The 24,741-nt window shown below is 38.2% G+C and overlaps 1 protein-coding gene across 2 annotated transcripts; it reads left to right on the forward strand.

Moving 5' to 3' along the window:
* The first annotated feature begins 8,870 nt into the window (after window positions 1–8,870).
* Window positions 8,871–20,470, forward strand: LOC103467637 (poly(rC)-binding protein 2-like). Of its 2 annotated transcripts, none has more exons than XM_008414198.2 (13): window positions 8,871–9,032; window positions 9,830–9,963; window positions 13,502–13,525; window positions 13,631–13,663; window positions 13,788–13,904; window positions 14,595–14,726; window positions 14,814–14,942; window positions 15,422–15,496; window positions 15,692–15,751; window positions 17,204–17,276; window positions 17,359–17,414; window positions 17,502–17,671; window positions 19,246–20,470. In XM_008414198.2, the coding sequence occupies exons 2-13, from the start codon at window positions 9,895–9,897 to the stop codon at window positions 19,280–19,282; spliced, it is 975 nt and encodes a 324-aa protein (XP_008412420.1). In that variant the 5' UTR covers window positions 8,871–9,032; window positions 9,830–9,894; the 3' UTR covers window positions 19,283–20,470. The 2 variants fall into 2 exon arrangements, with proteins under 2 accessions (XP_008412420.1, XP_008412421.1); XM_008414199.2 differs by having other exon boundaries at window positions 15,692–15,733.
* The last annotated feature ends 4,271 nt before the right edge of the window (window positions 20,471–24,741 follow it).

Consider the following 24,741-nt stretch of genomic DNA (forward strand, 5'->3'; position numbering starts at 1 on the left):
AAGTAAAACTTACAACTTTTTTATTGTTCTATAAGTTGTTAAATTAAATATATTCGATTGTAAACATGCTGACATATTCAATAAAATAAAATATTATTGAAAGTGAATTTATTTATCTAAGTGAAGCACATTTTGTAGATTATTTACATCTAAAATAATGTTTTCGAGCCTTTATATCTGTTAGTTCCACCTACAGTTCTAGAAAAAACAAGATTTCATTTAGGAGCGTTACAGCCACACTTTTCAGATGTTATTTGTACAACATTGTGCAAACTATATGTTCTTCTTCAAAAGTCTGTGGGGGTAATGTGATAATATGTGGAAAGGTTGAAGTGGTTTTGTAAAGGTTTTATATAGGAAACGTACAAAACGTATGGATAAAACATAAATCATCCTTGCGATATGCAGTCTCTTCAGATTCCAGGCAAACTCCCAGTTTGGGAACCGCAAAAGCTTCTTACCTCTTTTTGTTATCGTCGAAGAAAGTCTGTTCATCTGCTGATGTTCTTTAAACAGATAAAAAGAGGTACGAGAAGCTATAAATAGTACTGTCTGTTTGAGCAAAACAAAAAGAAGAAGAAGAGGAAAACAGCCAATCACATGTTTTAATGCCTAAACGTATCCATCTCTGGTCGGTGACCCCTCTGCAGCTTCAGTGCTTGAGCAGACCCCCCGGTTAAAAGAATATTTCTACCCACCTTTCCTTCAAATAAAAGCCACTTAAAAATGAAAAAGTCTCTTTTACGCCACCGCGAGGCCTCTGCCTCCAGCAGCTGAATGAATATGACTAATCCCCAGGATGAAATCAAGCTGACAATAAAACGCAATCCTTACTTCCCAGAGTAATGCCCACGATCACGAGCATTAAGGATGGCTGGATAAGACCATGACGAATCTCACCGTCTGATCTGTGGTTCAATATCCAAAGGAGGGACAGAGGCAGCCAGTTGTACAGTTTTAAAATGAGTCATTCAGCTGCACCTTTTCAAAGAGCAGAGGAAAGTTATCTGGCAAGTTGTCTCTGAATAAGATGGATGATTTCTATAGCTCTGCTTTCATAGCTTCACTCCTGCTTGTTGGATATCACTTCATCCGCTTTCTAAACAGGCTGAAGAGTTCTCAAGGGAAGGCCAGCCTGTATCTGTTATGGGCAAAATGCAAAGAAAATATAAACTTTTAGTCGGAATCCTGACAGACGGTGACACCTTTAATCATTTTTAATGCTTAGAATTGATCAAAATTAGTTGGATTCTGTTTATCTTCCTGGTTTTCGAAAGCTTGACCACAAGATCTCACTGGGTCATAAGACACAAATTATCAACCAAACTATAGTTGAATCAAGCTGACATTTTTACTAAAGGCAGTTTGTCCTGGACGACAAAACAATTTTCAGAGGTGCCTCTTGTTTTTCCCAAAACAATAATTTTGTTGGACCAGAATTTTGTGTCTTTGATAAAGCTTGAATTGAATTGAATATATCAAATAATTTTTAAAAAGTTAATGAGAGAATAAAACTTCCCACAAGCACATCTGCTCCTCTTTTATAGCATTCAGTCTGTCAATAAGATTGCCTGGTTTCAGCTGTAATGTTTCACTGCTTCACTGATATGATTTTTTAATGAATTTTGGCAAAAGCAAAAAAAACAAACAAACAAAAAAAAGACATTTATTTGTTCACTCTTGTTTTTTAAAAAAATCTTTATTATGCTAAAAATGTTTTCTATAATAATGCATTTCACACTAATGGACAATTATGCTAAAATTGTGTGAAATACTGCAACTAAAACTTTGCAAAACTTAACATTGAGTATGTCAGCTTATTTCCACACACCGTGTTTCATTTGATGGAAAGAAACTTCTATTTCCTAAATTTTCCCATTTTTCCATTTGCTTTGTAAATTTATCTGATTGCCTGTTTAAGCTGATGACTCAAAACGTGGTCTATTACACGGCTAAAGCTTAAAATTTTGTGTTCATACCTACAACACACTTTTAAATTCCCCATAAGTTTATCCGTAACATTTCTAAAGCCTTCATAGAATAACTGTATGTTTACTAAGATTAAGTTCTGCACACAGATTCAATTTATTGATTAGGTAACTTGGTAAGACAGCTAACTATTAAATAATTTGTGTTCAATCTACTAATTGAAATCCAAATGATGTTTATGGTTGTAATGTGGCAAAATATGGAGAAGTATGATACTGATGTCATGCAACACAGCCTGAGCCAAAGGAAGAAATCATAACATCAGTGTCATCAACAGAGATAACATTTTTTTTTTGCCTTTGTCTCTTCTTTCCCTTTTTGTTTGCACAGAGACCGTTAATTGACGAGCTTTGCTGTGAGTTCAATCAGATCGGTCCAGTCAGTCAGTGACAATCGCCTTTATGTAACAATTTCCACATACAGCCCTGGCAAACTGAGTACTGATAAAGTATTGATGCTTGTAGTTTTTCAAAGCTGGAAACGTATTTTACATAATAAACTGCATGTTGGACGACTGTGAGACGGTTAGTAAAACAATGTCAAATGACAAGGGAGTAAATTCTGCCGAAAGGCTTTCACCGACGTGCTCTTAATGAGAATGCTTCGAGTATAGCTGGAATTTAAACATGGTTATTTATTTAGATTTTTTTTTTGTCAGATTTGTCTATGTCCAGGTTCCTTCTGCTGCTTTTTGGATGCACTTGCTCTCTGGCAAATGCTTTTAGTTGCACTAAACATATTTGCTGATAAAATGAGGAAAAGGCTGTTCCTAATGCAGCCTGCACTCGATCCAGGCTCCAGGTCATCATTACTGCGATATTTAATGCAATATTAACATGTTACCTCCTACCTGGAGCAGCTGGATAGACCAGGTCAGTCTGTTATTTACTCACTAAACTGATAATGAGTTTTTTCCCCCTTATCTTTTATTTTTAATTCATTGCTAAAAAGAATAAATGCTGGTGTAAGTGTTGTTGCTAACATGTCTATACATGTTAGCAACATGTATAGACTTCTTCAGGAATTAGAACAAACTTAGAATCCAGATAAATTAATCTAGACAAACTACTCATTATCTTAGACCGTATACTTTATAGAATCAAACACTTAGTTTTATTCATCATAAATTATGGAGTACGTATACTTGCCTAGCAACCCAGAACAGGAGCATCAAGTTTATATGCTTTATAAACTGTGGAGTACTTATTACTTTATACCAATATTTAGCTTATTATTACCCAGAGAAACTCCTTCTAGGTTATAAATTATGGAGTACTTATAACCGGAGCATCTAGCTTATATATTTAGGAATTAGAACAAACTTAGAAACCAGAGAAACTCTTGTTAGCTTATCTAGAGAAACCACTCAGTACCTTAGATCAACATTAACACAACAAGAATCCAGAGAAACCCCTATTAGTCTATAAATCACAGACTACTTCTTAAACATGAGGTTATACGTTTTTGTTTTCTTTTTTCTTCTTCTTTTGCTCTTTCCTTCGGTTTATTGTTTTGTTGTATTTCCTTCTAATTCATGTAAAGCACTTTGAATCGCCTTGTTGCTGAAAATGTGCTATATAAATAATATTACCTTACATTGCTTTGCTAAATCTTATCTTCATTTAGTAAAGCAACAGGCCATAAGCAGAGATGAACTTAATTTAAATGGGCAACTTTCCATCGTCATGCCAGGTCCACAGTTAGGACAAAGCACGACCGCCTTTATGCACATGTCTTCTGAAGAGTGAGTAAATAGAGTAAGATGGACCAGTAATTACAGCCTATTAAACACAAAATTAGGTTATGACTTATTTAGCAGGCCTGCTCCCTTCTCACTTTGCTCTGAGCAGCTTTAGTCGCAGCTAAAATGACATGCAGACCTTGTAGCAAAACGTTTCAGGAGCTCTTCAAATGCTACGGCTGTGGCTAAAGAAAATGCTCTGCAGCAAGCAAAATGAACCGCTGATAATAATCCAACCTTTCTGTAAGTACTGTAAGTACTCTCTAGTTTGTAATGAGAATATCGTCATGGCCGAGTAAGTGTTTGGAACAGAGCTGTCATTAAAACGTGGCTATTGATCATGATGGCGAAATAATTAAATGCGGTTGGATTACGGAGTCATAATGTAACTTGAGAGTCTCTGATCAATTCACATTCAAATATGAATCAGCATTTATATAAATATTTTAATATCTATTCATCCATGCTGAGGTGTCCAGACTGACACTGCCTGAACTTGTGTTTCAGAAAATTTACCAGTTACCCACTAGGTATAAAATTATGTGTTAAAATTCTTGACACATGCCCACATCTACTGAAGGACGATAATTTCTTTGAAAATAAATTTCACTTGTCTGTTCTTGTCAATTCACAAGTTACGTGTAACCTGATTTCAAGGAGATCATGCCCAGCACCATGCGTGACTAGGCTCCTCCTGTGGAGGACTGGCATGCAACTGCAAACTGCTCCTGCCCCCGAGATATCACGCCAATTATTCGTCTCTGTGGGGGAAACCTATTTGTGGAAGATCCTCTGAAAATAAGAGAGGGGAGTCACAGCCTCTCCACATATTTCTGCTTCCTGAATGGACAGTTTACGCAGACACGTGTCACCGCTCGCTGTTACCCCGCAGGGCTATCTAACTGTGGCTGTGGCAAGATAGTGACGTTGCAGTCGCCACACAAGCGCAGGCGTTTGGATCTGTTCACACCCCTGTTGGGACAGCTCAGTCCCGCTGTGCAACCCTGTATCTCTATTTTTGAGAGTTTACAGATCTGTACATCTTGCCCAAAGCTCTGACGAGATAAATGCCAACCTTTGTCTTCCCTGTATGGCACAATAAGCACATGCACGGTTTCATTTTTATCCAGATTGAAATTACGAGGAAAGATATGCTTGTCAAATTGCTTTACAAATTGTAGAAGATGCTATGGTGATGAGGGTTTGTCTTGTTTTCCATCTCTTTGCAAGTCATGTCAGTTTTAGAATAACAATTTTTCCCTAAGTGATGACTCGGTAATCACCTCCATGAAATTGAGAGTATCATTGAATTTCTTACTTTAATATCAACCAATCAATCAATCAAAATTTATTTGCATAGCACCTTTCAGCAACAAGGCATTTCAAAGTGCTTTACAGCACAAAAATACAAAGTCAAGTAACACAGTCAACAATTGAAGCATTTCATTCTGCCGTCGTTACAAATCAGAAACTTAATTAATGTTTCATTGATTATGCTTCACAACCAACTCTATACATGTATAGTTTAGATTTAAAGGCATTCAGGGTTTCAGATGTTTTGCAGTTTTCTGGAAGTTTGTAATATTAGATCATTTGAATGTATTTCAAATATTTCACAGTCAACCATGTTTGTAACTCTAAAGATTTGCTATTTTCAGCTAGAAATTGTGGCAGGAAATCCAGCCTTACCGGCGAAAAGTGCAGCATATTCATTTTGAGTGCTGTGTTCTTTTAAAAGATCAAAACAGCTGCATGAAAAACTGTTTTGTGGACATTTCAGGTCTGAGGAAACCGGCTAATACAAGTAAGAGTGGGTGGCTTTCAAAAGTGTGGAGGCGATTTATGATTTGAACACATTAAACTCTGTTCAGAACCAGCAGTGATGTTAGTGTGTTTTAAGAAGAAGTGGAGCAAATAAAATTTGAATAAATCAATGCAGATGTTTCTGGTCCAATATATGAACTGCTGGATTTGTTCGATGGAAATCAAAAGTACAATATTTAAAATCATTCCCTTTCTCATTTGATGTAGGCATCTAATCTTTTCTGTTTCTTTTGTATGTAATATTTTTATTCCATATTTTTAATTAGTAACACTTTATTTGAAGGGGTGAGCGTAAGACTGACATGACATTGTCTTAAACATGAAAGAGTCTTCATGAATATTTACGACTGTCGTCACAAAGTGTCGTTAGATAAAAGAATAATGACACCTTTAATGCAAAGTTGACACATTTAATGCACATTTTAATGCAACTTTGCATTAAAAATATCATTATTTACCAAATGACTCTTTACGACAACAGTTATAAACATTCATGACAACTCCTTCATGTTCATAACATCGCCATGTCAGTCTTATCCACACCCCTACAAATAAAGTGTTACCTTTTAATTTTTATACTTACTAATTCAATTATATCTTCTTTTTTTTTAAAACAGAAAACTGAAGATGTGTTAAATATCATCTGCATTACACAAAGGGAGATGAGGGGCAGCTGACAGGGGCACGTTAGGTGGGCGATTGGCATTTTGTCAAACAGTTGCTGAATGGTAATCAATGGCCACTCATGAATGGAGGAAAGAGCAACGAGAGAAAAAAGAATAAGAGGACCAGTGGGGAGTTTGATGAATATGTGAAAGAGAAACTGGGAAAATTGAACATTTACAAAGACTTAGACAGTAGTATGTGAGGGGAAAGTGGGGAAAATTAGAGGAGTGGATCATGAGATGGAAATTAGGATGTGGTTACATAAGTAGCTGCTTAACAGAAAAGGGTGAACATGCAGATTATGCTGAAGAGCTTGCACCTCCTCTCACATCAAAGACTTACACTAATTAAACTTCTTTTGTTCGGGACAGAAACACAAATGGCACTTGTTTTTCACTTCACATACGAACTCACATTTACAAAAACTAAAAGTAACATTTTCCAACAACAGTGCAGAGGTAGAACATGTTAAGCCCTCCAGTAAACTTGCTCAGCTGTCGCTCTTTTGAGAAAATTTTAAATAAGACACAATGTATGCTTTGTGGATCTGTAAACATGCGCACAGCTACACTGCAGATGGCTCATAAAGCAAGCTCCCATATCTGCTGCCTGAATTCATGTTTCACACATGAAAAGAAAGAAACAGGAAGTGGTAAAAGAAATTGCTGTCAGAGTAGCTGAACTCGGTTTTCTGCCAGTGAGAAACCAATCTACAGAGAGCACAGTAATTTCCAATCTATGAAAATGAGCCACAAAAGATTTATGAGCCATGCGTAAATAACAGCACATAAACCCCAATGTCAAGGACATCATTTCTGTTACAGATTTGGTTTATAGAATATTCAGGGGACTATAAAGGATTGGTTGCTGACAGCAGAAGGCCATTCTGCACTTGGACCTTAAAATGGGGCCGCCCTGATGTACATCAGATTAATGCACATGGGCACAAGTTCAAGCAGGCTGCAGTTTTAACGTCACGATGCTCAGCTGTGGAGCAACTCTCAAGCTCTCAAAACACCAAAAGTATTTCTTAAATTTAACGTTTCACGATATGTTTTCCTTTATTATTTCAGATTTAAAATAAAGAAATGCAGATAGATAAAATTTGAATATTAGTCAATAAAAATGCAGAAGGCATGGGAGACTATCTTATTGAAAGAAACACAATAATCAGTCCTGATCTGTTTAAAAGTAAAGAATGTTTTTTTTTTCTAAGCTAAAAAGTCAATTTATGATGATGCTGCAAAGTTATTCGTCAAAACAATCACACAGAAATTTGATAACTTATGAAAGATATTTATTTTAATAGTTAAATTTTGCAAAAACATTTTAAGTTCATATTGCCCATCAATTATGTGCCTATGGGGAGATTATTGATGAAAAATATAGGCTAAAACAAAAGAAAAGATCTGTTTTATGACTAAAATATTGAATTATAGGTTCCTCATATCTCAAAATGCTAAATTTGTGACATGAGTAAATTGACAAAATATCTCTCTCTCCTGATGTACTTCATTTTTTATGTCTGTCATGACAATGTTATTATTATTATTATTCTTATTATTCTTATTATTATTATTATTCTTATTATTATTATTATTATTATTATTATTATTATTATTATTATTATTATTATTATTATTCAGAGCAGCTGTAGGAAGGACGTCACATTGGAGAAAGACTGCCACTGCAGATTCTTGGCACATCCTCACACAGTGTTACTGAGCCATCTGCTGGATTCATTTACAAATGCAGTGGGGGGGCAGCATTACCTCCAGGTCTGTTATCGTTTAAAACACAAAAAATGTGGGTAATACGGGTTCCCAGCCATGGCTAAATGAATGCTTAATGTTTCCACAAGGCAGTTACCAGTTAGGGACTATACTGAGCATGCTGTTTCCCTATCCGGTTAAGAATTGCTACATAAAAGGTGTGCAAGTGGAAAATAATATATGCTATATTGTTTATTGACATACATTTATAAATAAATAAAATAAAATAATTCAAAGAGTGTTTCAGGGAAGGTCATGCAGGGCCTGAAGTGAAAAGTAGCCCAGAATCATTACACCACCACAACCATCTATGAGAGAGAAGTTTTAAGCAAATGTGTTGTGGACATTTACTTGTATTAATATTTCTCATTTAAGTCTATAGAATATTATATGAAGCAGTATTTATTCTGCTCAATATGTTATTTTGTAATAATGTCATTTATTTATATTAATTCGTTTATTTTGGTTTTTAAAATACCAGAATTTGTCGGATGACATCATGTTAAGTCAGTAAATCAAATGTTATGATCATTTACTCTGACTTGAGTAGCCTTTGACGGCAACTTCTTACTTTCACTCAATTAAAAATATGATAAACAAGTGCTGCTCTTACTTGAGAATTTTTTAGGTGCTTTTCCCACCTTTTTTAACGACACATAAATTATTCTAGTGATTTTTAAGGCATGTAAACAGCATCTCTGGCCCACAGATTCATTGACGTTGTGGCGTTAATCAAATCAACCCGTTTATACCAATCAACATAATCTTATAATATGTGAATACTTGCTCCGTTTGCTCTTCCGTGGATGATGGGCGTGGATCCCCCGGTGGGCGGGGGTGACCCGGCGGAGGGGCGGGACGGTGACGGGGTCAAAGTTGTTTTGTCTTTTGTGCAAAGCAGAAGAGAAGAGTGGAGTCCGATCAAACAGCGGCGTCTCTTCCCTCTTCCCCGGGTCCTCTTAAAACTCCCTCCCGAACCTCTCCCCTTCCACCCTTGCCACCCTATCCACCCCCTGGACACACTTCAAGGGACGGTTCGGGTAAGACTTCCAGAAATTCGTCTTTGTGAGCGTGTTTTCTTTTCTTTCCTCTGAGAGTGAAGGACGGGGATAACTCAGCGCTATCCGTAGGCCGCGGGATGCGGCTATTTCCTGGATCGGGGGATGCTAATGCTAGCGTGCTGTGAATGGAAAATTACCGAACTGTGTTTAACTTGGTGGCTGCCTGTGAGTTAGTGGCGACCCGCTGCCCTTTCAGAGTGTGTTAAACACGTAGGGATTGAATTAATTTATCCGTTCAGCTTAATTTTGTTGCAAGTGGGGAAAATATTTGGAAAGTTGGGACAGATCCGCTTCGGCGCTAATTCAGCTTTCCCAAATTGTGCGTGATGCCTTTCCGCGAAATATTATTTGCTATGCTTACCTTAATTCATTCAACTGTCTGTTTTTATCTCCACAGTTAGATGCTACTAAGTGTTGAACTGTTTAGACCGCACATAGATAGATGAGAGAAAATTAAAAAGTTAGTTCGCCACAGCTGCTCAGTGTCAGGAAATAGACGCGGCCCCAGGGACACAGTGGGTCATTGTGTCAGTGAGAATGAGTGGACTCGGGCCAGTACAACATGAATTACTGCACTGAAACGTTTCATTGTTCCGAAGTGACACACTCGCCTGCAAAAAAAATAAATAAATAAAAAAGTGAACTGCCTGCATCACTCCATTGATCTGCTGTAACAGCGTTTTTACTAGCCGCCAAGGCTTCACTCTGAGATGTTGTCCCTGTGTTCCTGTAGCCACATTTCTCTCTAACCTGCTCATTTTTCATCCCCTCTGCAGACGTTCAGCCAGTCGCCAAAAAACTACTTTGTTGGCCAGTTTAGTGTGTGGACTGAAGAGCAGCAATGGACTCCAGTCTAGTTGAAGGAGGACTTAATGTCACCTTAACCATCAGGTTACTCATGCATGGGAAGGTGAGTGAGAAAGGATTCCTGCAGAGTCATACATAGACAGAAAAACAATTAATTTAATATAAGAATAGAATATATTCTGTTTTCCAAATCCACTTAAGTGTGTGAATTGGCTTGAACAAGTCGGTTCTGCCAATGTGCCTTTTCTGTTTCACTAATAAAACTTACATATGGAAGTGTTGTGTTCATCCATCCATTCATTAATCTATCTGTCCTGCAATTCCTCCTCTGTGTGAGTTTGTTCAGCTCCTCTATATCCATGCATCCAATAAGTCCTCCATCTTTCCCTCTGTCCACTCCTTCTTGCCCTTGTTCAACAATTACTTCTTCCATTCGTCTATTCATTCATCGCTCAACGGTCAATCCATGTTTCAGTCTCATGCTGAAAATTGGAAATTGACGTTGTGCTGCACCCTTTTTTCCTTCCATGCAACACCCAGGTTCAACCATTAAATCCCTCAGAGTTACTACCTTGAGAAATAATTAGACTTGGTTAAGTACAAAGCAGGCTTTAATGCTGAAAATAAGTGTTGCAAGTCAAATAAATGGAACAGATACGGAGTAAAGGATGCTGGCCTGTTTTAATCAGTTTTTGTTTATGTCGCCAGTCTTGTATGTTATGGTTCTGTAGTTTGCAGCAGTGAGCAGATAAGAGAGAGAGAGAGAGGAAGGACACGGACTTGTATAACATTGATGTCAGAAACAGTATGGACTTTTGAGACTCCTAGCGACTGCTCATGCTCTTTAACAGGGCTGCTATTGTTGCTCTTTGTTTTCTATTTTACCCCCATGGCTTTCTGCATGTTTGAACTCTTTGCACCAAACTTTGAGTATGAAGCTGAAGCGTTTTCTGCAGAACCAAGTGTGTCTGCACGTCCGTAAAGTCTTTGTGTTTATGTGTAAAATTAAGGCATTAAAATGCCTTGGAATTCATTATAAAAATGTAAGTAAGTCTTACATTTTCTTGTGGCAGGATTATTTAATGTATTTTCATTTTCTTATGGGGCTTGCTGCTGCCAGGCGAAAGGATGAGACATCTTTATGGCGTTCTGTGACTTGACGCAGTTGAGGCTACTGGCAACTAGCTGCTAATATACCCTTTCTAACCAACATGTTTTTGCTTCCATCATATACATGAAGTTTTCACAGTTTATCCTATTCCTGATTACAATGCAGCAGGATCTCCCTAACCATCCTATAACTTTACAGTTTTTTTCTCTTATATTTCATTGAAAGTAGCATTAAAAAGTCGTAAATTTGACTTGCTGAAATTTGCAGATAACCTGAGAACCTTTAGTTTGTCAGTACATCAATTAACACCTGCCTATGGAAAAGTGCTGTACTCACTTTAATAACCACTAAAATAATTAGAATTATAAATAAGTTCCTATATTTCACTCAGTCTGATGTAACGGATGTGGTGTTATGATTGTAATTTATAATTCTCTCCACTGTGCATTTTGGTTTTCGGTAATTTATAAACAAAAATATCCAGATATGCAGTTTTTAAAATACACAAGGTGTTTATGAATTGGCGAGAAAATGTATGTACCCAGACTAGGGCTGTAGTGATACAATAATCTCACCATACGATACACGATATTCAGCTCACTATACGATATATATTACGATATTCAGCAAACGATACAATTCAATACACTTTTGCGATTTTCTGAAAGATTTTAGAGGGACAGAGTGATTTTGGTGACATTCTGTGACTGTTATAGAGTTGGACTGAATTCATTTAACTGAAAACTGATTAAAAGCACCAACTACACAATGCCTGGCTCTGGTTGGACATGGACACAGACTTAAAGTCGACAGCTGGACAAAATGAATCAAAGAAGTGGTGAGAAAACATGTTTCTTTTAATTGAAACAGTACAAACTGTAGCTTGCATGCATTTGTAAAGTAAATAAAGTGCACCAAGTACACTTCTCTGAATAGTTTGATACCTTTTTTTTTTTAAAGGTTTTGTTGGCTCTAGCGGCCTTTATTTGAAAGTAGTGTGACAGGAATGAGGGCTATGAGAGAGGGGAAGACATGCGGCAAATGTCACCAGGCTGGGAATTGAACCTGCGACCACCAGCACGAGGACTAAGGCCTCAATACGTGGGTTGTGCTTTGCCCCTGCGCCACCACCGTTTGATACCTTTTTAACCTTGACACTGAACATCTGAAGGAATCACTCTTAACCTGATGACCTAATCACTCTCCTGGCGAAGCAAGCAGTGAGTGAACAAGGTGACAGTTGGATGTTACGATACTTGTGGATGAATATCGATTTTTTTTTTCCCCTAGCAAAGAAAATATCGATATATATCGCAAAATCGATATTATTACACAGCCCTAACCCAGACCCCAAGTCTAATTGGATAAAGTTGAAATCCTTCGTCTAGTTTCCTTCCTTATAGATCTTGTTCAGTTACAGCAGGTGCAAATTTTTAAATAAGAACTGCAAGCTTTGCTTCTTCAATGCTGACTTCAAGGGAAGATGATTGTGCAACAACAAAATTAAAACTGGCCGTTTCTGAGGTTTTTTTTTATGTTCTTGTGGAACTACTGTCCTTTTTTCATTCGCAGCTGGACAGGAAAAAAGGGCAAAATGAAGAGATTCTTGTTGTACAAACGTACTCATTAAAACCAGTATTCAGTCTGAATAAGTTCTATTTTTTTTTTTGTTTTATTACATGTGCCTCATTAGTCTTTGCAGATTTTGTATTTAGTGCCCACCCTATGTAGAAATATAAGTGTTAATTTTGTACTAATACTTTAAGAAAACTGTGAACTCAAGAGTTTTTAAATCTGTAAGACTGTTCATTTTTCATGCAAAAAACGCTTTGCAGTCCTAGAACAAAATACTCTTGACGTCTAAAATAATAGAACATTCAGAAAATGTTTATTTTGTCGAGCTGTTTGGAGTTAAAGTTGCCATTTCAACAGTTGCCCTTCTACTTGTGCCATAACGTGTGCAGGAAAAGGCTTCGGCAGGGCTCCCGCCCTACATATTGATCCCTTGCGCTCAGAGGAAGTGCAGGCCTAAATGCCCTTTCCCTCGTGCTGTGGGAGGGAAGGAACAGGTGGGCCTGACAGAAGGGCCGCGAGGACTCCTACACAAGTAGTCAGGCGCTACTCTCGATTCGAGAGTCTGAGCGAATGTGAAGCTTTGCTTTATTTGAAGGAATAAATTGACTTAATCTCCAGACTGTTTTGTTCTGCAAAAAAATTATAAAAAATCTTAGATTCTTGCAGCTTATGTCCACATCCTTCATGTCACTTTAGAGCAGCTAATGTTTTAAATATCTTTTAAATGTTAGTGTGGTTAAGATTACTAGCAATATTTTCTCATCTGTTTTTAATAGATTTAGAAAGTCAGAACTTTACAAAGTTTCCTTTGGTTTGAAGCTTTAAAATGTACATGCTACTCTTTGCATCGCATGTGAAGCAAATTGTTTTGGGTTTTAAGAAACTTTGCTTCACTAAAACGCATGAAAAACACAGACCTGCTAACTTTTTCTTTTTGTTTTGTTCATTTCTGCAGGAGGTTGGAAGCATAATTGGCAAGGTGGGATGTTTTTTTTTGTTGTTTCTTTTACTGTTGGACAGATGCAATCTGCTGCTGGTCTCTGTGTGTTTTGTAAATAATTGCATATCTGCTGTTTCTCGACAGAAAGGAGAGTCAGTGAAGAAGATGAGAGAGGAGGTAAAAAAACTTCACTTCTCCAAAACAAGAACAAACCTGTTCATAGCTGCACTTTGCGGTTCTTTTCGGCATCGGATGATGAAGCCAGCTGATTCCTGTGTTGTTTACATTTCTGTGTCTGCAGAGCGGCGCTCGCATCAACATCTCAGAGGGGAACTGTCCAGAGAGGATCATAACCCTGGCAGGACCCACCACCTCCATTTTTAAAGCCTTCTCTATGATCATTGAGAAACTGGAGGAGGTTAGGCTTTCTCACCGCGTCTTTACTGAAACTGTAACATTTGCCTTTACTTACCAATTTCTGTGTCAAAGTTGCAACCTGGAAGGCTGAGCTAAAGCGAAGGATTATGTGAAACAGAAATCCTAGGAAAAATATTGAAAAAGTCAGTTTGACATAAAATGAATTTTCTCATTTTGGTGTTTAAATGGAAGTTATTAACGATGTGAAGGTGAGAGGACGGTGTTTGTGAGTTGCAGAGCAGCAGAGTGAGTGATGTCGTCACGTTTTGTTAGTAAAAAGCCGTATTTGACTTGCATCTTAAATAAGCCTAAAATGTTATTTTGTAAGACTGGTAAAATATATGATAAACGGTTGACCAAAAAAAAAAAAAAACATCTTGTGACTGGTTAAAAGCTTGAAACAGTGTTTTCTCGTTGAAAATTGTCAGAAGTTGGTCTTCAAAGACCCTGATGTGTTATTGTGGGTTCCCTTATGTGCCCCACCTGTGACCCATTGATATGAGAAATGCTCTTCTACATATTACGCATCAAAAATATTCCATTTGGATTATTGACATTTCTTTTTGTTTGATGTCACGAGCTTCCATAAAGTTTGCAGAAGCCGAGGCCAAAAACAAAGTAAAGATGAAGCCTTTGTAATCGAATGGTTTGTAGCGTAGAATTCGTCTGATGTTCTCCAAATCTCCTGCAGGACATCAGCACCTCCATGACGAACAGCACGGCCACCAGCAAACCGCCAGTCACCATGCGCCTCGTTGTGCCTGCCAGCCAGTGCGGCTCACTCATCGGCAAGGGCGGCTGTAAGATCAAAGAAATCCGAGAGGTTCGTTTTCCTCCTTCCGTCCTCGCGTTAAACGTTTGACATGCGTCTCATACGGGACGTCCCCCGACTTCTCGTTTTTCCCTGCAGTCGGCAGGAGCTCAGGTACAAGTAGCAGGGGACATGCTGCCCAACTCAACAGAACGTGCCATCACCATTGCAGGGACCCCCCAGTCCATCATCGAGTGCGTCAAGCAGATCTGCGTTGTCATGCTGGAGGTATAAATTGTGATTGTCTGATTAGTTGCGTTTCCTTTGACCATCTAAATTAGAAATTTAATGGAAACACGGCAATTAAAAAACAAAAAATCTTGTTTTTCAAGAAAATGTTTTTGTGCCAGGGTGTTTTTTTGTTGTTTTCTTTTGGCCATATTGAAATTGGTTTATTTTGTAAAACTGCAGTGGAAACCCTTTTGTCGCTTCACACAAGTTGTATAATCAACAACCAGATTTTGCCAATAGTGGAAACCACAAAGAAGAAGACAGGAAGTAGTTTGTTTTTTTTATGACATGTGATTTTAATTTTCTCTCATCTGAGAAAAACACCTGGAAATTGTGGGGGGGGTTTTGACATCAGCTGAATTTTGACAAAGTTTTTTGCACATTTCTAATGGAAACGCAGCTACTGATGCTCTTAAACTTAATCTCTCTTAAACGTCAAACCATCTTCCTAAGTCAGGATGTTCTTTTTCTCTTAGTCTCCACCAAAAGGAGTGACCATCCCGTACAGGCCCAAACCCTCAGGCTCTCCTGTCATCTTTGCAGGTGGTCAGGTAGGCAACATTGTTTTTTACTGATGGTTCCTTCGTATTTAGTGGTTAGAAACGTTACACATCGTCCCCCCGTTTAGTAACGACTCTGCTGGGCGTGGCAGACACGGCTTTGTTCTCGTAGCACGCCAAGGACGGTGTACTGATGGATCTGTGTCACAATGCCACTCCCTCCTAACTGCTGTTCTCTCCTTGCAGGCTTACGCTGTCCAAGGGCAGCACGCCATTCCACAGCCTGATGTAAGTGAAGGGCCCTCTGTAAGTGATCCAGTGTATTTAAAAACTTTGGTCCTGGGAAGCCATGCCACCCTCTTATCCCATTTCTTTGTTGCCACCCATTCTGGATCTACACCTCCATATCCCCTGCAAAAGTCTGCATACCCTCGAACTTTTCCACACGACGTAATACGAAAACAAACTTCAATTCTTTTTCTTTTTGTCATTCAAAATGCAAAATGTCTGGATGAAAATGTCTGAACATCGTAGTACAAGCCTTGCCACAGGTTCCTGATTGGTTTTAGGTCTGGACTTTGACTAGGTCATTCTAGCTCTGGTTGTATGTTTCATTTCGTTGTCCAGACAGTTAAACCCCAGATTCAAGTGTTTTGTTTTTTTTTTTGCACACTCCACAAGGTTTTCTTGTAGTATTGGTCTGTGTTTAGCTCCCTTACACTCCAAATGAACTTTGACCAGATATCGTTTCAGCTGTGGGTGATAACCCAGCTGTGTCTGGTGTTTTCCTCCTTCAAGTTTGGTTTATTTAAACATCTCAGGCTTTCAAAGATCATATGTGAGCTCAAAGGACTATTGGGTAGATTTGGTTTGATTGAGACCAGAATTGTGACATTTGTTACATTTTCATCTGGTGCGGTTCGCTTTCAAAGAAATACCTGAAGAAGAGATGAGTGCAGCTTCCTTCCTCCTTCGTTTAGCGTTTGTATGATTTCTTTTTTTTTTTCTTTAGTAAAAGACAGCGAGTCATTTCTCCTAAACTTGCCTGTTTGTTTTGGTTGTATTTACCCAGAATATCCTCTGAAGAGCAGAGAATGCCCTGCTCTATAGTTCGTTTCGTGCTTTTGGAGCGGTCTTCAGTCTGTTTGGCATTCACACATGCCTTTGATCTGTGCCAGAGTTCACGTCAGCCGAACAGAGACCTAGGTTTTTATGCGGACCAGAGTTAAATTTTTTTTGCTACGCATCAGTTTTTTTACGTATGAACTAGTTTGATTAAAACAGATTTAACAGGGCTGATGTGAATGCAATTTAAATGACTTAAACTAATGCACTCTTATTTACTGATTAGGTGACTTGTGAAATTTAAACAGGACTTGATAAGAAATCCACTCCACGCACTTCCAGTTTGGAAGACCATCCCTGACATCGGCTCTCTCACAGATTGAAACACATTGAGATTTGTGATTGAAACGTGACAAAAAGGGAAAGTTTAAGGGTTATGATTACTTTTGCAAGATGCTGCAAGTTCTAATATGATATTAAATGCTTCAGTTTTTCTTTAATAGCACAAGACCAAATCATGGATTCATTTCACAATTTCTGTTCATTATCATTTTTAAGTACATACAAAAGGGGAATTGCAACATTTCAGACTAGGATTATATATTTTTTTTCTTAACTGTATTTTCTTTTTCTCTGTTGCTCCACACCCCCCCCCCCCCCCCCCCCCCCCCCCACCTCAATTGTTGGTAACAGCTCACTAAACTTCACCAGCTGGCCATGCAGCAGAGCCCCTTCCCCATTGCACACGGCAACCAGGGCTTCCAGGGTAGGTGGATCTACTGCTGCAGAGCGTTTTCCACTTCATGTGTTGTATTTCTTCTCATTGGACTTCCTTTTTCTTCTTGAAGCTGGGATGGATGCCTCTGCACAAACTGGCTCTCATGAGCTGACCATTCCAAATGATGTAAGTATTTTCTGCTGCGGTAAACATTGCTTTTTAATGCGATAGGTTTTTTTTTTTTTTTTTGTCTTACCTCTTCTCCTTCCCTAGCTCATCGGCTGCATCATAGGCCGTCAGGGTGCAAAGATCAACGAGATTCGTCAGATGTCAGGGGCCCAGATAAAAATTGCCAACCCGGTGGAGGGCTCGACTGACAGGCAGGTCACCATCACCGGCTCCCACGCCAGCATCAGTCTGGCCGAGTATCTGATCAACGCTCGGTAAGACTGCAGCATGAACGTTACTGCAGCAGGAAGAGATTTTATCGTTTTATTTTTATGGCTTATTTCCTTTTTAACCTGACTTTACTAGGCTTCAATGTCCTTGTGTGTTTAACCGTCCAACATCTGACAACCAGCTAAGAAAAACAGAAGGTTTTATGGAAGGTGGCTCTGGCCTTAGCCCAGCTGCGTTGCAGATATTGCTGAACTGTTTCTTTGCATCAGAGTGTGTGAACACACCCCTCTAACCTTCCCGTTGTAATGCAGCTATTGCCTGCACACTCTCTTCCCTTTAATGAGTTCATTGCTGCAGACTTTTGTGTTCTCCTGCGATGTAAATGAAGACCGGAGAGTCTTTATTTAAATTTATACAGCTTAACTAGAGAGGCAACTCCGGTGATGTATTAATGCTGGCGGGGAAAAGATAATGTAAAGTCTTCAGATAAATGATGCAAAACTGAAACAATTCACTGAAACTTCACTAATCCATCAGCAAAGTTAGGGCTGCGGCTGACGATTATTTTAGTAATTGATTATTCCATCATTCTTGTGACTGTTAATCAGATTTTTAAAAATGCAAATTCATACACAATGTTAGAGATTCATTGAAAGACGCAAATAAATCAATTCTGATAGCACGGCTTTACTGTACATTTGATCATTTGCATCAGAGGATCTAAAAAAATACTTCTAACATCAACCTTTCTGCTAAACTTAGCATTCAATCAAGCACTGATCTGTTAATTATTATTGGATTAATAATTGAATAGCAAAAGGTGCTGAATATGAGTTTTTGCTTCCAGAATTTGAACCAGGTGAAGCTGAAAATGCCACAGTCTTACAAAGAAGGTTTTTCATCTGAAGAGTAAAGGTGCGTTCACATCAAACGCGTCAGGAGGGTCTATGTGGAGGCGAGGGCCCGTTACGGCGCTAAATTGCGTCTAGCACGGCGCAATTAAACCCATTTGGAACGTTTTGAGCGTCAGCCACATCCGACAAATATTCCAGCAATCGAAAACAACGACCAGAGCGATTCTGACGAGCCCTCGACGCGCCTCCACATGGACGTCAGACACGCCTGACGCGTGTAAAGCTAGGTGTAGAGAAAAGTGTCAAGTGTTGAACTTGAAGCATCAAATGCGTTTTTGACGTGCATAACGTGAACGCCCCGTGAAATTTACACATTTTCAGTACAGCTCCTCCCAATTCACTCAATTAACTGATTACGAAATTAGTTGACAATTATGTCAGTCGATTAATCTGATTAATCGTTTCAGCCCTAATCAAAGTGACTAATGCGTATCAGATACAGGAATAACAAAAGCTCAAACATTTCAAACGGTTTAAATTGCGACACGCTAGACAAGTGAAACGCCTCGCAATGGCCCTCGACTCGCCTCCGCATGGACTTTGAATGCAAACCAGACACACCTGACGCTGAAAACGCGTTTGTGAACCCACCATTACTCTTCAAATGAAAAACCTTCTTTGTCAGTAAATATGTGGCATTTTCAGCTTCCACGTTTTGCGTTTCTAATTATCTACTGGACTTAAAATGTCTTTTCTCGTCTCAGGCTTTCTTCTGAAGCTACTGGCCTCGCAGCCAACTGACATGGAGGATCTTCATCAGCATCTACTTTAACCCCTGCCCCAACTTTTTACCAAGAGGTCCCTTGTTGAACTTAATGCAAAAACCAAGTACTATAAATTCACAGCTTTCTCCTGCATTGATTTAGACATCTACTTCAGTTGTAATTACACCATCATGCTATTGATATTTTATTTATTTATTATGTTTTTAAATTCTGTTGGCAAATAGTTTTCAAAGATCTTCTTCTGTTGTATTTTTCCTCTTATTTTACTGTATATCTGTAAGATCTTCTTGATAAACTGTAAGTATAATGTTTTAGAAAAATCTGAAAAGGCATAAATAATGTTTTTCTTACGTCAGATTTTTCTTAGAAAAATTTAAAAAAAAAGGAAGAAAAAAAACTCGATAAGATAATACATGGACTGTTCTTTCCCTTCTTTTTAAATATCTATTTATTTTTATTTAATATACAGTTCCTTGTACAAGTAGAATTCATTAATATTTGGCATTTGCTGTTTGAAGCTGTACTTCCTGAATGAGGCATTGTGGGTCTAACGGGTTTTAGTGTTTGATAAGGAGCTGAATATGTATGCAGGAAAAGAAAAAAAAACACTTTAGAAGTCTGAAGGTGATTTCTCTTGTTTAGTGCAGGTTGAAGGAACCTTTTAAGCTATATCATGTCTCACCTCTAACTTGCTCAGTAATCGTTTTGTGTCATTCCTGTGTTTCCATCCGTTTATTTTGTTAATCTGGACTTTTGGAGCTTTGTGTTGATCTGATAAAGGTTGGTGGACCTTGGATCGCCAGGAGTGAGCCTGGACGTGAGAAAAATGTTTTTCTTTTTCTCAGAAATAACTAAGACCATAGTGGTGGTGTTGATGATAACATTGAAATATTTGTTTTAAATAGAGAAAATATTTTTTTTAACTGCAGGGCTGGGGAATGCTATGCTGCAAGGGGAAAAACTAAAAGACATAATGGTCTTTATAAGTATATTAAGCTGAAGTATTAAATTATGATTAACTAGAAGGAGAACTATAGAATTAACACTAGTCCTTTTTTGCCTGGGTCAGATTTTATTTTTTTTATTCTTTGCAGGATGAAGAAACTCACGTTTTTTGTGCACGTTTTCAAACTATTGTAGATCTGGGTGCAATTAAATTGTCGACAAATTGAGATGCAAAAATAAAAGATGTGAAATGCTTAAACAGTCCTTTGTCATTCTTATACAGGTGCATTAATAAATTGGAAAATTTTGATTTAATTTGCAATTCAAACATTTATAGATTTTATTAGTAAACATGCATCCATCCATCCATTTTCTTCCGCTTATCTGGGGTCGGGTCCGGGTCGCAGGGGCAGCAGCTTCAGAAGGGAGGCCCAGACTTCCCTCTCCCCAGCCACTTCTTCCAGCTCCTCCGGGGGAAGCCCAAGGCGTTCACAGGCCAGCCGAGAGACATAGTCCCTCCAGCGTGTCCTGGGTCTTCCCTGAGGCCTCCTCCCGGTGGGACGTGCCCGGAACACCTCACTAGGGAGGCATCCTGACCAGATGCCCGAGCCACCTCAACTGGCTCCTCTTGACGTGGAGGAGCAGAGGCTCTACTCTGAGTCCCTCCCGGATGACCGAGCTTCTCACCCTATCTCTAAGGGAGAGCCCAGCCACCCTGCGGAGGAAACCCATTTCGGCCGCTTGTATCCGTGATCTCGTTCTTTCGGTCATGACCCAAAGCTCATGACCATAGATGAGGGTGGGAACGTAGATCGACCGGTAAATCGAGAGCTGAGCTTTTCACCACAACAGACCGGTAGAGCACCCGCTTCACGGCAGAAGCTGCCCCAACCCGCCTGTTACGGTGGCCGACAGGTGCAAACGCGCAGCAAACAAAAAAGAGACGCAAACAAAAAGCGAATGCAGCAAACAGAGAGACGCAAACAAAAACCGAATGCAGCAAACAAAAAGTCCTGAAAACGGAAGTGCTCCAGACCGCTAGGGGGAGTCTAACAAAAAACAGCTGTGTCCGAATTTAGGCTCTGCATCCTTTAAAGCGGGTGTTCAGAAAAGCAGCAATGGCGACAAAATATGTTTTGCTGTATAACATTTAAAATTACACAAAATGATTTTTTACAATGTTTTTAGGCGAGAATGTAGATGTATAGATCTGAAATATCTGCTCGGTTCATTAATAAATCACCTAATTCCAATATTGCTGGAATTAGGTGATTAGGTGACGTTTTCGGAGATGTCTGCTCCCGCTGCATTAACAGCCAGCTCCGAGGTACTCTATGTTCGGTACACCAAGAGAGAACCCATGTCTCCCGGCATGTCTCAGCCGTAATCCTAAACCTAAATCTCCCATTCAGATTCATGTTTGTGTACCTGACATTTATTAAATGTTACTTGATCAAAACTCCGGTATGACACTCAACGTCAGTTCCACTCGAAAGTGCTAACAAGGCTAACATCTTACAATTACTTCTATGTCCGTTATTTATTTACTTTTTCGCCAGCTGAGCTTTAAGGCAGTTCGCTAACAGCCCATCTTAATTTTTGAGTTAGATCAGTAAAACAATAGTAAATATTACCGTGTCAGACCGACTTTCCGACATCTCCGGAGGACTGGCGCTTCCACCCGAATACCAACATCCGTTAAGAGCTCCAACCGTTAGGTGAATTTGCAGAACCGTTAATTTACACGTTTACTTACAGAAAAGTTTACAGCTTTATTGTAAACTGTTAACTTCGAGTTTACAGAAAATCAGGCATTGTAGATTACAAAGGCTTCCAATTTTAATTTAAAGCTAAATTATTTGACAATATTTACACTTATGTACAATATTTATTATATTGAGATGTTTTCCTGAAAATGAATTGCAGATGTTATTTTAAAAAAGAAATTATGCGTTTTGTGTATAATGTACATTGCATCTAAAAATTCTCACTGCAATATTCATCGTGTATTGTACATTTACAAAACTTCAATAATCTCCCTTTAACATGTAATTTTAAAATTTTACCCTCTTCAATAAACTTTAGACAAAAAAGACAACTAACAAAAGATAAAATGGTGACCCCCATCTCACAGAGTGAGATAATTAACGTTACAACTTTGCAGACCCTGTAGTGACACAAACAAATAACGTTTTTTCCAACCATTGAGTCCCGAAATTCTAGACTATATAATTATGTTTAAACAGATTTAAAACTTACCGAAGTTGCATTTCATAAGATCTCCATATTTGCCTCCTGCATGTGTTTGCTTATTCTGTGCGGGGGAAATCCAAACTTAATCCTTCATCTGGTGGCCACTTGTGATGACTTGAGGTTGTTCTTTGATGTTTGATTTGATCAACTTTCTTTGCTCAAATATTTTCTAATTAATATATGTAATAATTGTTATTTATTGTAAATATTAAAAAATTGGATGAATATTTTCTTAGCAAACAATAAATAACCATGTATTAAAATTATGTAAGAATAGTAGTAATTTAATGAAAAGTGATATTCAATCATTATGTGTTGATTTACTCCCCCCAAATAATACCTCTGCATCATTTTAAAAATTATTAAACATCATCACAATACTAAATTAACAACCACGGTTTAAAAATAAATTAAAAGGAAATGTTAAAAATAAAAACTAATCTCACAGTAGTTGTCATTGAGATGAATTACCATCTGAATGGCAGATGAATATCCCATTCAGATTCATGTTTATGTACCTGACAAACACAAACTAACACAATCATGTGTTGAAATATTCAAATTAATATTTAACACATACTGCGTGTCATATTATTATATTCATTTAACACAATGTGTAAAATTAACACAAAATATGCTTTTAATTTAATAACACACTTTTTGTGTTTTTTTAACACATCTTTTTTAGAGTGTATGGGCACCATCTTGTTTCAAACAGGAGGCATTTTGGGTTTCTTTTTCCCCAGGTTTCTTTTTGGTGAGGCACAAAAATCCGACCCAACTGTGTATATGTGAGAAACGGCCCAATCTACGGAAGACAGGTCCTTCGAAAGCCACGAATATGGACGACCAGAAGAGAGAAGCTGTTGCCTCCGGCTAGCTGCCTAGCCTCCATCTCGGCGTTATGTTGCTTAGCCACCGTGACAACGTGAAGCACAGAGCGGCGTAGGAAAAAAAAACTGACTCAAAGTTGTTTTTTCACTCTTTATTTTTGAATTATTCTTCACCTTTTGTAATAAAGGTTGTTCCATAGTAAAAAAAGAAATCTGTCTGATTCTAAAATGTTTAATGTATTTTCAAATGCTCTCCAGATCTCAGGTAGTAAGACATTACAGTTAAATAAAACTATTAAGTTTGAACTATTAAGTTTAACTTTATTCAGTCAAACCCATTTGCTCAGGAATAAATTAAATACTTCAGTGAGCCAAAAGATTTTACTACTACCTGACTTAATATCTGTGTTCCACCTCCACTCATAGGGGAAAGCTAGCGGGAGTTTTTCTAACAATGGGGTATATGCCACGAGAGGTGGTGACGTATGTCCGTTTGAATTTATGCCACATAGATTGGTTCCGGGTCCTGCTTGCTCCTTTTGTTTTTACCCAAAGTTGCAAGATCTGTACCATGAAAAAGACGCAAAACTTAAAATATCTGTTTTGTGCCTTGTGCCCAATTACCTTCGGCAAAAGGTAAGTCAATACGTGTGTTGATGTTTGCTTTTGTGTTATACGGAGTATTACATTATTTTTAGGCAACTCCTTAGCTTTTTTTTTTAATGTGACAATTATATAAAATACATTTAACATGCAGTCCAAGCGATACCGAGCACGGTAATTTAAGAACAACCGAGAGCAGCAACGCTTCAACCCGAACAAGTTAGTCAGATTAAGGTCCAAAACCTTCGCTTTTACAGCCGTTTAAGTGGCACCGACCCATATAAAAAACCCACAGAACAAATGGTACAAATCACGTATTTTCCGAATCCCAAAAATATGACATCTACTTTTGCTGTTTCATAATTATAATCCACGTTAGAGTGAATTTTTCCACTTGGCTGCTATTATTTGTTCTTGCGTTACACAACGTAATTTCTCTTTTTTTCCCCTCTGAGATTCTGCTTAGAAAATGAGGTTATAAAGTTACATCCTCCCACTGCATTTTGGTTTTAAAATGGTAAATTTAGGTTTGCCTCGACTTTTATAAACTAATGCCTCTTATATGCATCATTTTTTGCATTATTGTTGGTGCAGGTATTAGGCGAATGTAACTGGGTCTATATTAATAGTTTTATATTTCCACAAAATGTGTTCTTTTATGTATTTGTCTGCTTCTACTTGACTGTTGCTGTGTTCCTCTGTGTCTACTATAAGAGGTTTGGTCCTCCAACTCCGCCTTATTTTCTTCTTCTTTTGTTCAGGGTCCTCCAGGACTATTATAAATATTAAGTTATTAATTTCCTCTCCCCTTTTGTTATTCGTTCCACTGGGGAGAGGCAAG

The sequence above is a fragment of the Poecilia reticulata genome, linkage group LG7 (genome assembly GCF_000633615.1).
Source record: "Poecilia reticulata strain Guanapo linkage group LG7, Guppy_female_1.0+MT, whole genome shotgun sequence".
NCBI lineage: Eukaryota > Metazoa > Chordata > Actinopteri > Cyprinodontiformes > Poeciliidae > Poecilia > Poecilia reticulata.